The sequence below is a fragment of the Triturus cristatus genome, chromosome 5_1 (genome assembly GCF_964204655.1).
Source record: "Triturus cristatus chromosome 5_1, aTriCri1.1, whole genome shotgun sequence".
NCBI classification, from domain to species: Eukaryota; Metazoa; Chordata; class Amphibia; order Caudata; family Salamandridae; genus Triturus; species Triturus cristatus.
The window spans coordinates 227256325-227273566 of record NC_140587.1 but is presented as its reverse complement, the minus strand read 5'-3'; the positions used below and the strand labels follow the sequence as shown (position 1 = coordinate 227273566).

The 17242-nt window shown below is 42.1% G+C and overlaps 1 protein-coding gene across 4 annotated transcripts in view; it reads right to left on the bottom strand.

Moving 5' to 3' along the window:
- Nucleotides 1-1053: 1053 nt before the first annotated feature.
- FAM135B (family with sequence similarity 135 member B) overlaps nucleotides 1054-17242 on the bottom strand; it is a 1149009-nt gene continuing 1132820 nt past the window's right edge. For all 4 annotated transcript variants that reach the window (XM_085604871.1, XM_085604873.1, XM_085604872.1 and 1 more), the window contains 2 exons: nucleotides 11275-11388; nucleotides 1054-3697 (listed from right to left, as the gene is read on the bottom strand). In XM_085604871.1, coding sequence (XP_085460997.1) covers nucleotides 3492-3697; nucleotides 11275-11388 — 320 coding nt within the window. In that variant the 3' untranslated portion in view covers nucleotides 1054-3491. The remainder of the gene's footprint in view (nucleotides 3698-11274; nucleotides 11389-17242) is intronic.

Genomic DNA, 17242 nt, shown 5'->3' with positions numbered 1-17242 from the left:
TTTCACTATCCTGAAAACGCCCAAAGTGTGTAAGGTTGGCTCCTGGAATGTTTACCCCATTGGTTAGGATGTGCCCAGGAGTCATTCCCACCCACTACCTCATGCCTGGCATACATACGGCAACCTCAGGCACCAGGTTAAGAACACTGTCTGTACCTGAGGAAGAACAGAGGTGGACAGGACCTACTGCCTGTGACCTGAGGAGCCCCGAAGGACTGGGCCTGCTTCCTCTTGTACCCAGGCAAAGAAGTGGACTCCAAGGGACAGGTCTCTGTCCTCCTGTGTGGCTGCAGTGAGACAGCAAGCAACAAAAGGCCTTTCCTGCAGCTTCCCAGTGAAACTGGACCTGGACTGGAATCTGTTGTTGGCCTCTGCCTGCCACTCATTGAGTCTCTAAATTCTAACTGATGAAACTCTGGAAAGTTTTCACTCTCCTCCAGGTCAACAAAAGTTTAGATGTCCTGAAAACCAGTGTTACATTTCCAGCTATCCAGACTTAATCTTGAAGACTCTGCAGACCCACTTTGAATCTTCTTCTCTGGCTTTTGGCTGCAAACAGAGTACTATCCTAAAACCATGCAACATCCATCCATTCAGCAAGACCAAGTTCAACTTCAGCAATCATAACGGCAAATCTATAAAGACACCTGGCACCTGACTCTGCAATTCCATGAACCCGATCCGAGAACTATGGCTGACTTCCTGTGCTAAAGATGGATCAGAAAACAAACCGTCCCTAATTGATGGAAGACACAATGTTAACCCTACTGCTCACTAAAGACTGAGATGCCAGATCCCAGTAGAGAAAGACATTCGGACGCCCAGAACCCAGTACAGAATGTTCATTCCCAACAGTGGATCTTGGCATGGGGAAATAAAAGATGTAGACATCAAGAAGATTAAAGGTCCGGCTACAAATGAGAAATGTACACATTACCATCCACCAGTTCAATTAATCAGTGCAGAAATGGAACTGCAAGCTAATATACTGGCACGCTTGAACACATCTCAATCAACATTGTGGTAAAACATATGTCTTTAAAAAACATCAAATCTTAATCACTGCTTTATATCGGGTCATAAAATAGTGCAGCAGGTCAAATCAATTTTACAAGGAATGAGCTTTGTAAATACAACATGTAGCACATGCAAACGTAGATTTAAGTTTAATATTTGCATTTATTAATGAATATTTTCTTTGTTTGATCTTGTGGCAACAGAATAGAGTTTGTTCTTTTCGGTATGCAAAAATATTTCAAAATCAATTCACATAAATTCTTGGCCTGCACAGTCAAAAAATACACCACAGTCACAAAACACAACATATGATGGCAGAACTACAGTCTTTGTCATAAATGCTGATATACATTTCGAGATTGGCACTGAAAGCTGCTGTTTAAGAGACTTCAGAGAAGAATGAGTGCACAGAAGTAGCAACATGGTACCACTGGCAATGTAAATGAGGCTCACTTAAGTGGGTTTTCAGAATCTTGGTCCTTTGAGTGCTAGGGTGAATACATCTATATCACACACACTACAGACAGAGTAACTTGAAGGCGCTCTTCTGCTCTGGCATTGATGGAAAAGAATGGAGAAATTCGAGCTGGCCTAGTATTGAAGGTAGTGGCTAATCTATTTCTGGTAGACCAAGAAATTAGCTCAGTTGATACAATCGAGGAAGTCGCTCACAAAAACGTCGGCTTTTGTTGTAGAAATCTCTCTCGAAACAAAATCAGTGAACACCAAGCCCTATGCTTTGTAGACACTCTCATCCTTTAGTTGTTTGGAGCAGCCCAGATGAGCTAAACATAGATGTGCATCATGGAGGCCTCCTTCAATAGGATTCTTTTTTTCCAAGTGTTCCATATTCCGATGCCCATAGTCTTTCTATCAATCACACCACTACATCCCGGACAGCCAGTATGTGAGGGAGCATACAAAGTGCTGGGGTCATCAATCCTGTAGTTAGTAGCAGTTTGTAGTATGAATCTGGTGGGAGATATTGATAACCACTGCTCCATTCCTGTGTTATCAACTTCCTGGCGATCATAGTTCACCTTCTTGGGACAACTGCAAATTTGAAAAAAGGGGCTCACTGAGTCACTTTTCATTATAAGTAAATATTGAACATTTTGTTGCTGACTACTAACTTTGACTTTCCTGCACTGATGGTCAGGAGGACCCAATGGACTACTACATCCTCTCCACAAATGTGAGTTTAAGTTCACTTTCGGAGGTTTGATTCTTGGGGGCGTCTCTCAGCCTTTCATGCTCCTGAGGTCATCTACATGAGAACCATTGAGTTAGGTAACAAGGCAAAGATGCTCAAAGGTGGCACACATGGTTTGTTATGTTACATGTTTGACAGACAGAACACAGAAACAGATTATGTATTGCAATACAGATATGTTGATCCGAAACCAGAGCATACACAGTGCGGCTATCAACAGAGTAAACCACCAAGGATTGCCTGCAGGACCTGCCTGGACCTTGTTAGAATATGTTCTCAAATCTATACAAGTGGTTTCATGGAAAAGGAATTTTTGTGGATGGATCCTACCCGACAGACTGTGCAGAAAGCAAAAAACACACCTGGTGTTAGAGAAATCAAAATAAAACCAGATATCACGCCCACAAAATGGATAGGGGATTCAAAATACCAAAATTTGTATTGCAAGTACACTGGAAAAGCACATTCAAGGTGTTAGAAATCGAAAGAAGCCAGATTCCCCAAAATTCACACAGAATTAGTTAAATTGTGGTAAATAGTATACTTGGATCACAGATCCGTTTGTAAATTGCCTATAGAATTATTAGATGATATGTGCAGGTTGGGTAACTGATGGGTAACACTACCAATAACTAAAACACTACTGCACCCCTGAAATTCAGGAGGCTTTAAAGAAACAATAGGACAGCAGCTATTGAGAATAGTGCTTCAATAAGAAAGGAAGAAAGATCACTGAAATCATTTCAAATGGCACTGTTGAGTTCTATTAGTTCTGCATAACTGCAGGTTTCACCTGAGATAAATGCAATACAATAGGCCTTACGGTCACCCATGCAATAAAGTAAATAAGGCATGAGGCATGTTTCAGAAAAAATAAAACATTCCTGGAACAGGTAGCGGTTTCTTCTATAAATATGAAACTTTTTCAAGCATTGTACTGCTTCCACAAAAAAATAGCTTTAATATTCTTCGTAAGTATAACGTCCTTACAATGAGTTCTGTACACATGAATGCCTCACAAATAAAACGTGATGGGCACTTTCAGCAGACTTGAGTACAATTAAAAAATTATATGCTGACGCTACATTAATTATGATGTACCATTTAATTTTTGTTACAATCTTTTCCACCGAAACGGCACCGTATCCTTCTTTGCTGTCGAATGTCAAACTGCACTTTTTTGGCATAAAGGTCCAGCGATGCACACCGCGGGGTGTGTCTTCGTTTCACAGCACGTCTGCTCAGGGAGGGCGCTTGGAAGTTACTTGAAGTAAGTAAGCCCTGCAACCAGGAAAAACTTCTCCAGGAAGAGTTCGGAGTCCAGCACCGCGATGTGCGCCGCGCGCCCGATCAAGGTGTTGGCGGTGTTAGGCAATGCGTGGAACACGTTGTACCGAATTAAGGTGCAGTCCTTCGCCTCCACAACAGGCTGCAGAAGGTTGTTTACCATCTCAGTGTAGACGGGGCCTGCATCACAAAGAAAGAAGTAGTTACCATCCAGTTTTTGGAACTTTACTCTCAGCTTACAGAATTCCTTAAGACAAATCTTGTTTGCCAGTAAGATGCATAGGTTCTCGCTCACAAAGGCATTTTGGAGTACGTAAAGCAAAGTTTCTGTAGCACTCGTTTACCTACAAACCTTTTAGAATTGACCCCAAAATATCCAAAATAAGGGGGATATTTACAAAGGAGTGTCCGAGTGAGGCGTTAGCCATCACGGCTTAACGCCTCACTCCACCACTTCAGAAACGCAAGGCTGCAACATATTTACAAGGATATGGTGCAGTCTTACGTTTCCCCTTGGCTGGCACTACACTGCCATAGTATAAGGGTGTCTACGTGCAGTGGAAGATTGTTTATGTGTAGGTAGGTGTCCCTTCCTGCACATAAACAATCTTTAAATGCCGTTGTGTCACTTCTATGTGTGCTACTTAATGCAGCACTCATGAAAGTTACAAAATGTGATTTTTTAAAGGATTGTTCATGTGCCGGAAGGGTCACTTTCCTTCACATAAACAATCCAAAGCATTTTGGTTTTTCTATGTGTTCTGCACAAGGCAGCACACATGGGAAAAGCAAAAACGAGGAAAAATAAATTATTTCTCCTCGTTTTGCCAAGTTAAGACCCGGTTTTCCGTGGTCTTAATTTTGGCACTGCTTCCCATTTACGCTGCCCTTGTAAATACGGGGCAGCGTCAAAATCAATGGGTGTTGTGTTTGGAATGCCCACTGCAACACCCACTGCCCACCCCTTTCACGCTAACCTTAGCATGAAAGGGTGCCTTATTTACAAGGCAGCGTTAAGCCAAGTTAAGAGACTTAAAGCTGCCTTGCAAATAAGGCAAATCCTGTGTCCTTACAGAAACGTCACACAAAGTGACGTTCCCGTGGCGATAGGGGCTTGTACATATGCCCCTGAGTCTTAAATGGGAACATTCTGGGAATCTTTATATGCAAATTGAACAAATGGACAGGACAGAGCACTCTTTGAACTATGACTAATAGTGTGGTGGATGTCTCGAGGTCTGTTCACAAAGGCATGTAAGAGTAGGTGCAAGAAAACTCCTATATTACCACTTCTCATACTCATAACAAACTTTAGAGAATCAGCCCCCATTAATGTAATACACTTTTCAATTTGCACCTTTTGAAACACTTTTAGTGTTCTAATATTTTTAATATGACAAATTTAGCTATTCCACAATGTAAGGACCCAATCAAGTTCAGTACCACCTTAGATAGGATAGATAGGGTACATTTACTCCTGTCAAAAGCAGGAGTTGAAACTTTCCAAGGAAAAGAACCATAGCAAAGGCTGCAGTGTGGAGGAAAGCAATGCATGACATCAATGAGGTGTGACTACTGCTCTGAGAACAGGACTCTAGGTAGACTGTTGCTATCCTGCCCTAGTGGAAGGGCTCTGATATCTTGAATCTGCATTAGAATAGTGCACTTTGGGATAGTTGGCACCAAGGTAAACAGACGTGCTACAAAAGTGGATAGGGTTGTCCACAGGAACGTTTCTCCCATTGGTTAATGTTGGACTTCTGCCGGGTTATCCCCAAACATTGTGCCTTCACCCTCCTGTTTCTTGAACCCATTTTTGTTATCTTTTAGGACTCTGCACACTTTACCACTGCAAACCAGTGCTAAAGCGCTAGTGCTCTTTTATTTAAACATGGCAATTGGGACATTTAATTTAGCTGTACGTTCTAGTGAAGTGGCACTACATGTACCCAGGGCATGTAAATGCTAAGAGTAGTCCTGCAACACTGATGGTGCCTCCCACATTGGTAACCTTTTAAACATGTCCCTGGCCTGCCATTGCAGCTTGTGCATGTAGTTTTAAACTGCCATTTCGACCTGGGAAAATAAACTTTTGTCAGGCCTAAATCTTTTGTTGTAATGCATATAAGTCACCCAGAGGCCAGCATTCAGTGTATTTAAAATTTGGACATGCACTTAAGTCTTACATGTGCTTACTGGTAGTAGAAAACTCTTAAATTCTTTTTTCACTAATGCAAAGCCTACATAGGATAACATTTGGTTACCTTATTACATTTAATAAGTGATCATTTTCAATTGTGAACAAGTAGGAATATCGAGTTTGGTGTCTAAAGAAATGTAATTTAAAACCCACTTTAATGGTAAAGTTGGATTTTAAGTCACAATTCTGAAAATACCACTTTTAGAAAGTTCTGTCATAACCATTTGGTGCTTGCAGACGTTTTCCTGGGTCACATGACTAAATGCAGGTGGCATTTGACCTTTGTGTATTTCTCCAAGACATCCACACAATTGAGGTGCTAGGATATTGTTTGTCAAAGGTGTGCACAGCCTTACCTGCACTTCAAAGACCCTCTCTCAGCTAACACAATGAACTTCACAACAGCCTGTTATGCCCCCAGACAACCTGGAACCACGGGAGAGAGGCAGGAAATTCTAGACACTTCTGTTGGGGGAAAGATTCCTAAGCTTCTCCCAATTCAAAGGGGATAAAAGTTATAAAAATAGGACCCCCTGACCCACTCTTTAATACACGCCTGGACTTATTACAAAAAAAGGATTGCCCTGTTAAATTGTAAAGGTGGATTTTAAGACACAATTCTGAAAATGGCACTTTATGAAAGTTGGCATTTTCTTGTCCTAAACATTTGGTGCCGGCAGCCTGTATCCAGGTGCACATGACTGAGTGTAGCTGGCACTTGGTCTTTGTGTATTACTCCCAGATAGTGAGACAAAGGGGGAGTAGGTGTTGGCAGGATGGGCCATCTCTTAATTGGGGGGCAGTGCTGTCACCTACCACATTTGCAGATCATAAAGACTATGCTTCGGCACATTGAGAAAGTGTTTCACGCTAGCTTTTAGGCCCCCAGACAAGCTCGGGCCAGTGCAGGGAGGCAGGAAATTCAAGACATCTCTATAGGGAGAGAACTCTAAAAGCTTCTCCAGGTACAGGTAGTGGATCCTCAGACCCAGCTCTTCAGTATACTCTTGGACCTGTGGATACTTCAGAAGAAGGATGCCCAGCTGCCCTGCTGCTTGAGGCCTATCCTGCTAACTGAAAAGGAAGTCTAGACCTGCAAATTTCATCCTAGGCTGAAGTGACTCCAAAGGCCAGTTGACTGACCTCCTGTTGGAGCTACAGGGAAATAACAGCCACCAGAGGCTTCCACGCAACTGCCCAGCTGACCTGCTGCTCTGGACCTTCCTGAACTTGTAACTGGACCTGCCTGAGCACTGATGGGCTCTGCTGGAGTAAGTTCCTGATCCACTAAGTGGTTCCTCCCCAGGTCCTGGGCGCTTGGCTGGTATCAGAGAGTGCTCCTCGTGGCTGAACAGAAGGTTCCACCAAGTCGGACATGGAGGGAAGTGAAGCCCTGCAAAGCCTAACCATACAGCTGTAAGCTTCATCGGATACAAAGTGATGCAAAGCCCTACAAAGCCTCTCTGCACAGCGGCCAGCCTCATTGGAATCGTAGCCGGGTGACGCAAAGCCCTGCAAAGGCTCGCAGCACAGCTGCCAGCTTCATCACAGCTGATGCCAAGCACGACAAAGCCTCATAGAGCCTCGCTGCACAGCTCATTGGACCCGACGTAGAGTGATGCAAAGCTCTGCAAAGACTCACAGCTTCACCGGAACTGATGTTGGACGACGCAAAGCCTCGCAAAGCAACTCCACGCAGACTGTGCTCCAAGGAAATAAGGTACAAACCTCAGCGGGCCAAACCTGGCCCTGTGCTCAGACTGCGCTGAGTTATGGTCAGGTTGAACCTATGCTTTCGTCCGTGTCCAACACGATCAGATATCCTTAGTTGGTGCCTCCCGCCTTTTGGTGCTACTATTATATAAATCATTAGAATTGCATATCTCAAGTTCCACTGATTGGATTTGTTTTGGTCTCAAATAATTTATTAAAGCTTACTCTATGTTTCTAAATTTTATGTTGGATTTTTACTGTGTATGTTTTCACTTTATTTCTGTTTTAAGTGCCACATAAATAATTTCCACATTGCCTCTAAGTTAAGCCTAACTGCTTTTGTGGCAAATTGCCAGAGGGTTGAGCACAGGTTAATTTAGGGTGTTCCTGTGATTAACCCTGACAAGAATTGAGGTTGTTGTTTCAGTAGGGTTTAATTCCCTCAACCAGCAACTCAATTTCCTACAGTTAGGTATTGTCCAGAAGTCACCCTCACCCCCACCCACTAGCTACTACAGTGTACAAAAATGGACCGCACCACTAGCTCCTCAGAATACTCTCTGTGCCTGGGGAATAATAGAAGAGGACTACACCTGATGTTTGAGACCTTTGTGGAGATTTGAAGGGCTCGACCTGCTCACACTTGTGCCCATAACTAGGAACTCCAAGAGTCTACAGGGACACAACATGCTGCACGAGGCTTTTTCCTGAAAAGCTAAGCTGAGCAGTAGAAACTGGAAATGGAGTAGATCCTGCTTCTGGCCTCTGCTGGAAAGAGTGCTGGCACCTACGTGCTGTCTCTGAGGTCCTGACAGTCTTAGTCTTGTCCAAGTGCTTCTCCAGAACCTCATAGGTGACCTTTGGAGCATGAAAGATGTCTTATGGAGTAACAAAGGTGTTCTATTTCAATGTGACCTCGTTAGATACAGCTTCAGGCATGCCCCGCTGGAGGATTTTGAGCTCCAGAAAAAGGCTCAGGGCCCAAATTAGAGTTTGGCAGATGGGTTACTCTATCCCAAATGTGACAGGTATACTCTCTGCCTGATTACAAGTGCATTATAATCTATGGCCCTTTTAATAATGTCAAAGGAATATCTGTCAAGTTTGTGATGGAGCACCCAATCACCAAACAGGATGGTATTCAATGAATAGCAATTTTCATAGTAGTCCCCTGATAATCGTTGAACAATAGTATCATTTATGCAATTTGGAATTGTACAATCTTTGAATAGAAAATGAGACTTCTGAAGCACAAAAACTGGCAGATGGTGTCTGAGATGGGCAACTGTTACAACGCACTACCATTACAACGCATTTTTTACAACGCATAATCCATTACAACGCATGATATTACAACGCATGACACTACAACGCATTTTTAAAAACTACCTTTACAACGCATTCCATTACAACGCATACTACCATTACAACGCATACCATTACAACGCATAATATTACACTATACTATCCAACACTTACCCTACTGATGCACCCCCTGGAGTTAGAATAGTAATTTTTACCCCTATACTATCCAACACTTACCCTACTGATGCACCCCCTGGAGTTAGAATAGTAATTTTTACCCCTATACTATCCAACACTTACCCTACTGATGCACCCCCTGGAGTTAGAATAGTAATTTTTACCCCTATACTATCCAACACTTACCCTACTGATGCACCCCCTGGAGTTAGAATAGTAATTTTTACCCCTATACTATCCAACACTTACCCTACTGATGCACCCCCTGGAGTTAGAATAGTAATTTTTACCCCTATACTATCCAACACTTACCCTACTGATGCACCCCCTGGAGTTAGAATAGTAATTTTTACCCCTATACTATCCAACACTTTCCCTACTGTTGCACCCCCTGGAGTTAGAATAGTAATTTTTACCCCTACACTATCCAACACTTACCCTACTGTTGCACCCCCTGGAGTTAGAATAGTAATTTTTACCCCTACACTATCCAACACTTACCCTACTGTTGCACCCCCTGGAGTTAGAATAGTAATTTTTACCCCTACACTATCCAACACTTACCCTACTGTTGCACCCCCTGGAGTTAGAATAGTAATTTTTACCCCTATACTATCTAATACTTACCTTAAATGTAATTTAATATTATGCGTTGTAATGGTATGCGTTGTAAAGGTAGTATGCGTTGTAATGGTAGTGCGTTGTAAAGGTATTTTTTAAAAATGCGTTGTAGTGTCATGCGTTGTAATGTCATGCGTTGTAATGGATTATGCGTTGTAAAAAATGCGTTGTAAGTGCATGCGTTGTAATAGTGTGCGTTGTAACGTCATACATCCGTCTGAGATTCAATAAGAACTTAGTGGAGATCATCTAAGTCTTAAATAGCCTCCACAATATAACAATGGCAGCACATATAATCTAAAGATGCAGTGCAGTTGAAAGTAGCGAGGATGCTGTAAAGATGGTCACTGAAGTAGGTCTAGAATTACACTTCCTGGGGGTGGGGGAGTGGCAGAGCACTCTAGATGGGAAATCTCAGAGGAACTCAGCTTAGGCAGTTACCCCAGATTTCTCCATTGATTAGCTTTACTCATGAATGATGCATTTCAGCCCAGGAATAGCAGAGAGCAAAATAGCTCACCAGTGCTGAAGGCACATCCCTATTTCTGGAGCATGACTCAGGACAGGACGTTTATAAGTTGCTCTGTGTTTTTCTATTCAGATGGCAACTTGGAAGAGGGATTGGAGATCCCCCTTACAGGTGGGTGCAGTGAGTGACTGCACCTGTCTGCCGGGGTATGTCTGGGGGGGGGTCCATGGGTCCCCCTTTCAACCCTAAAGAGGGCTGCCCTCATGAGGTGTTCTGACAGTCAGTGCACTTCCTAAGGGCATATTTGCCTTTGCACTCGTAATACTGCGTGGGGGCATAGTCAAAGTGACTCCCTCATTTGCATGGAGCCAAACCCTTCTGGAAATGAGGAAACGCCCGCTGAAAATAGAGCAGGTACTACATGTCCACCAGCACTATCAGTATTACAGAAAGGGATCACACAAGCTTTTTAGCCCCTTCTGTTATACCAAAGTGTCACAGGGCACACAAAGCGGGCACACATGCGGTTTCACTCCCGGGGCACTCTCCACAATATGGCCCCTGGAGTATTGGCAAGAGGGAGTCTCTGGTTAAAAAATGACTGATGTTTGCTGGTGGATAAGGCCATGGTAGTGCTATATGTTTTTGTAGGCCTCAGAGGACAAAAGTATTCAAGTGTAGCTATTCTGATAAATCAGGCAATCTACAGATAACTGTAGGTGGATAGAGGACAGGTTTAACCCAAGTTTGACCCAACGCCGATCTAAATTGGATTTTCCCTTGGAGGAGAAAGCTGGAACCTGCTGTTGGTAATCACTCTAAACCTCTGCAGGACCTGAATGCTGGTTCAAAAATACTTGCTGCCCCTCACTGTTCTTGGTCCATTTTAACATTAAGACAAATTATCTAAATAAATGCTCACATTTATGATTTCCGAACTAATTCCCATTGTTAGGTAATTGTTGGCTAGTAATGCTTTATTTCAGCCCTACTTTACTCTTAATTCTCCACTGGGTACAGACTAAGATTATTTGGCACAATGCAATTAGCCCGATTATTACTATGAGTAATCGAATTATTTTAATTAGCATAATTATCATCATTAATACATCATCAGATGGCTAAGGAAATGTCTATATATTTATCCTTCCTTCAGCACAAATCAGTAGACGATCAATTAAACATGTGTATCATTTTATATTTAACTCCCTTCTGTAACTAAATGTATTAAATGACATAAATACCAGGACATTGTTGTAGTGTGTAACTTACCTGTATGTTTGTCCTTTAGAGCAGTTTTACACATTTCTATTCTTGCAGAATGAAACGGCACATATCTGTCCTGTGGAGAAGCTACGAGCACAACGTTCTTAAAATACTGTAGACCTGCAATAAAGCAGAAGACGAAAAACAACATTAATATCTTACTAACCAAGGCTGTGTATTGAAGTGAGGAGTGATAACAACAAGAACTTGCAAAGAATAGGTCATCAACATGACATTTTCAAGATGTACGCAAAACATACGCCTCTAAAAAACGGCAATGTTTGACCCACCATTTTGAAAAAAAATATTACATTTGCCATTCTTGTATATGTGCACTATATTAGTGTCACTTGTGCAACACATGCATAACTTGCCCATGTGAAAATAAAATGGATTTGCAAAAGTGAATGTTCCTAGGTGAGTATAAAAAAGGTGTCTTGCAAATGCATTTAGGTTGCTTCCAACACAATTCCCATACTTTGAGCATTTAGAAACAATAAACAACAAATGATTCCTGTCGCACATAAACCAGACTAAGGGCCTGATGACGGGTTTGGTGGTCCCACAGAGGACGATGCGACGCGCCAAACTTGTGGTGCGACCGCTTGCCAGGTTAGGAGTCAAATCCTGGTCTGGAGGGCGGTCTTGCGGCGGTCTGACAGCAGGGGTCTGTCAGGCTCCCTGAAGAGCCTGACATGCAGAACGCCACTCTCAGATCGCCCGATTGCACCTTCCTGCATGGTACGGCATACATGCCCTCCACATGGACCCCTTGTGCCAAGAGGCGGTAGAGGGCCCCAATACGGCCCCATTTGTCGATTTGTACATGGCAATTGTGTTGTATATTTTCTATTCATTTCTAAACATGGTCTAAAATATTGATCCACTTTACAAATCCAGAGGAGAGTCTGGCTTCTTATATATATATATATTTTTTTTTGCATCTTTTATATAGCGCGAACTCGACCCGAAGGTATTGGAGCGCTGTACATGAGCACTGTATTTACATTACATATTCAGGCACGGGGAGATTAAGTGATTTGCCCAGAATCACAGGATGTGGACGCGACCTCGAGGCTCGAACCCTGGTTTCCTGCAGTTTAAGCCGACGGACCACATCCTCTTCCCAAATGCTGGCTAGGTCTCTTTTCAATCGTCAGTGGGCTGCCTTGCACTGCAACAACTGTTTAAAACTGATCTTTTAACTGTCTCAACCCAACACATTTTTCAACCCAACATATTTTGGTTTTCCTTCCTTCCAAATAAAGGCTACTCTGCATAAGCAAATTGATTAGGGCCTTAAGAGAAGGCTTAGAAACCCAAAGCACTGCTAAAAGAATCATCAAGACATTTATTATTTTATGGCTATCTATATGGCTTTGAGTGTCCCTGTGTTTTGTTTTTTATATTTTTTAAATACCAGTTTTCAAAGTGTCAAATATGAGTAAGCTTCAGGTAGTAATGATCTGGGGCAGTTGTCCTAACATTCTTCTAGAAAGCATTAGCATTGTCAGAATATAACACTTAGTTTTCACAAGTATTGACAGTAGGGTTGCCACCTTACTTCATGATGTCATCACTAAATCCTGTTTCCAGTCTTGCTCTTTAAAGTTACCAGGTGTGTTAGTCCAATTCAAGTGATGGACATGATGTCAAATCAAGAACCAGGATTATTTGTGCAGTGTACTGGAACCATAGAATTAACAACCTTAGGTAATAGAACTGCTACTAAAGGAATGGCCTTATGGCATGTAATAAAGTACCTAATTCCTGTCTACACTTTTCCCACAGTCACTTCATGACCGGGGTTGTGCATGATTATTTGATAAGTTGCCTTCCCAAGTGCGTAATGCCATGTGGATGCACAACATGTGGCCGCTGTGTACATGCACTGCAGCAGTCCATGCCGTGAAGGTACTGATTTTGACGTTCTCATTGCGGTGCCTTTTTCAAAAAGCGCCTCACCAGTCAGGAGAAAACTCTTAATTTGGTGGGCAGTTCAAACATGGGTTTGGAGGAGCGGGCGGTCCTGCTCCCACACCGCCAGATGCAAGGCCCTTAGTCACCATTTGGTTTATTAAATCGTCCAACAAGGCAAAGCTGTAGGCCTTAACGGTGCAAGGCTCCATGAGGTCTGGTACCTTTAGCGTATGGTCACACTGAACCAATTTTCAGTGCCGCATAAAGCACCCACCATGTGCGCACTCTACTTGGGCAAACTGCTGTAAAACATCTTTTTGGTCACTCCTGAAGCCACCAAGTCTTGCAGGCAGAATTTTATTTCACCACCTCCCTTTCCAGCCAGGGCTCCTGCAGGGTCCAGTCCTCTATGTAAAGCTGGGTCCTTTTGGAGTCCGGAGCCTGTCTGCTTTTTGGGTTCCTGGAGTAGGCAAGCAAGTGGTCTACCACCTGGCACCTCCAGTTCCCGGGTGCCAATTATAGTAGGAGTCCTTCCATCCTTTGCATCCAGTAGTGTCTTCTTTCTTCAGATTTTATTTTTCCTAGTCCAGGTATGTCCTAAGGAGTTGGTTGTCAGGTGCCATCCATAACATGTGCACTAGCCAGAGATTGGAGAATTTTATCCACCCATTTCTCGTCTTATGCATGCCACCTTTTGCAGTATTTCAATTTACTGTAAGAGCCATAAATCCAAATTGGCTAACCTCTTCTTCTATCTTGAGGGGCTTACCCTTAGTCATCCCCCTAATGAGATCAAGTACCATCAACTGGCTAAAACCTGTTTTAAATGTGATTTTTGAAAACCTTTTGCAATTTTTTCTACCATTTGTCCAAGTACAAGTTTTTTAATTAGATTTAGGATTATTCACGGACAATCTAGGTTAATTTACACAGTGAAAACCGCACTTGGGTATTTATTCAATGTGGGTGCACACTATTCCAAGCATGCAGTGTATGACACTGTTTTAAAAAAATGCCCTGGACTGTTGGCTTAGAAGGCACACTTTAGGGGGTGAGTTATACATATATAAAAAATATTTTTCTCTAAATGGCAAAAGCCCCTTTTCTTTCCCTGTGTCACTGGAGTACTTTTAAACCACAGCACAGCCAGAGCACAGTGATGCTTCTGGTAGCCAGAAATATTTGTCATATATGTGGGTGTTGTAAATACACACTAACTCACATATGACATTTAGTTCCCCACCACTGGGGCAATTTCTGTGCCACTTTACAAAGGCCTAACTGGAGCGTTAAAAACACCAATTGGCACAGAGCACATGCACCTTGGCACTGATTGGCAGTGATGTAATCAACAGAGTCCTGAGTTAAAACATAAATAGAGTCCAGAAAAAGGGTGGAAAATCAGGGGAGACCACACACAAATGGAACATTTGTTACAACTGTACTTCCCAAATTTGAAACTATCACAGCTTCAGAACAGATTCACTGATATGAATCTGAAATAAATAAAGTGTGGCAATAACATAAAACATATCCATTTGTAGAGAAGCTGGACCCTTATGACAGCATATGTAGGCTCTGATTCTGAATGAGGCGGAGCAAAATTACTGCATGTAATTTCCCTTCACCTGATTCTGACTTGGTAGGTTTTTTGCACACCCAGTTTTTCAAGGTGTGGGAGAGCAAGACCTGATTTTTCAGATCAGTAACTCTGGTCTGAATCATCTCATGAGACTTTGGTTGCAGGAGTGGGAAAGCCTCATTCCCCGTGTTTCTCCGCATGCAATGGTCCTCCTGCCACAAATAACCTTCCTGTTCCCTTTCCTTCCCTAATCCCTCCAACACACCTCTCTTATTCAACCACATGATCTTGAAGTTACCACATACATTTTCCCCCTGTCAAGAGCAGGTTGTAATGTTATGTGATGAACCATATGGAAGTGGGAAGTCTGTATAGTTTTACGACTGCAAAAATTGGTTTCACATGGTAATTCCCCATTCCATTGAGCTTAATTCGTAAATGGATGGCAGTGGAGTGGATTTACTGCATGGTAATACTAAATTAGCATAACATGACAGTTTATCTTGCACCTAGGACCTAAGTGTGAAACACAGCACTAAAAGATGATGGTGTCTAAACTGCGAATATGAAATATTTTATGTGATCATAGATTAGATGATGTTCACTTTACTCAATTGTGGTACATTGAGTTCATGGTCACAAGTGCCTTCAAGGGGTTTGAGGTACTTCATAGAACCAGTAAACACAGAGGTGTTTACGGCATGGGCAAGGTGGGCTGTGGCCAGGGCCCCAGCCTTTCGGGGGACCACTGATAAAGCCAGCTCTGTTCTGCAGAGAGTGTTGTCCTGATGGCCATGAATAATTCTTAAACAGATTGTTTTAAATATTGTTCTTAATTGTTCCTTTAATTTATTTTTAACGTGGGTGATGTGCGAGAGTCTATAATAGACATTTTGCAGAGACATGTTGTGTTTATATTTCATGCACCATCCATTAAAAAAAAATGTTTTTTAGTTCAAAATAGTACCTCACATATAAGAAATGGGAGGGTGTCACAGACAATATTTGCAGTAATAGTAGTGAGCTGATGCTGTGTTACAATATTGAAAATACATCACTACCCCTGAATATTAGCTGTGAACATTGTTTTTTATTGTTTTTTGTTGTTTTTAGAGTTTTATATAGCGCGAACTAGACCCAAGACATCGGGTTTCAGAGCGTTTTACATGAGCACCAGTTTCGCTACAGATGGACACATTCGTTTTTTTTTATTAGGCACGGGGAGATTAATTGATTTGCCCAGAATCACAGGAAGTTGAGCGTCGTTGTCGAGACTTGAACCCGGTTCCCCAACTTCGAGGCCCACCGCTCTTGCCGAAAGGCTACATCCTCTCCATATTCAACATATAAAAAATTTGGAGGAGTGTGCCTGTGCACTGTAAGTAACCTGGTTAAAGAGGGTCTCAAAGAGGTGAAATTGGATTATAATTAAAAATCTTTTCCAAACAGGGGCCCCCAAAATATGTTTGGCATTAGGCCCTCAAAATCTTTAAAATGTTCCTGAATAAAAACTGCCACCGTGGCTTGAGGTCTTTACCAAGTCTATTCAATACGTACTATTCCATGCTTAAACTCGTTAATGGGCCATAACATGGAGTATTCTTTTTTACTATTCAAAATTCCATCTGCCCCAACAATTACTGTACTTTTTATCCTCTGGATAATTACAGCAGGTGGGCAAAATTTGTGCCGGTTCAGAGTTTAGTGAACCCAGTAGTGAACTAACTATGCCTCACATTTAGATGAAGCCTAAAAAAAGGCATCAGTTATGTCTAAATATATTAAGTATAACTAATATTGCCAATCCAGAATATATTGTGTCCTAGAATGCCACATACTCAGTGACACTTCGAAATTACACAGTTATATATTTTTTTTACAGCTATCTATTAAGTGGCATAACGTGGTCAAACCATAAAACTCCCCCTGCCCCTCCAATACGCACAGTCCCAAAAGAAAAACAAAAATAGAGCTTGTCTCCTTGCAATTCTCATCTTCGCTACTGAGCGCCTTTCCTCCTTTCGCTATAATGGGAAGTGCTAAATTATTAAACCTAATATCAGAGAATAAATAAATCATTGCATGTGAGATAGAGACAAATCTACTTCTCAGGGAGTAGTTTTTGGCCTGAAATATAAATGCATTTAATGTTCAAAAAGAACTTTCTAAATTGAGAATGTGGGAGCTCACGCTCACTTTGCTCTGAAGTCAACTTTTTCTCCTACATGTTGTAATATTGTATTTATAGTAAAATATGAATTCCTAAAGACAGCAAACACAGTACAAAGAGATTTGCTGATAAATTGCATTCCTTAATTTACACTACACGGTTTTAGGTTTTGGCATCAAATTGTGGACCCAATATTGTTAAGTCAGTGAGAGAAAGTGTAGCAAAGGCGCTGATTATTCCACCCACAAAAAGTAGCCCTTTAAACCTGACTCAGACCTTCCACTGCAGGGCCTGTGAGCACA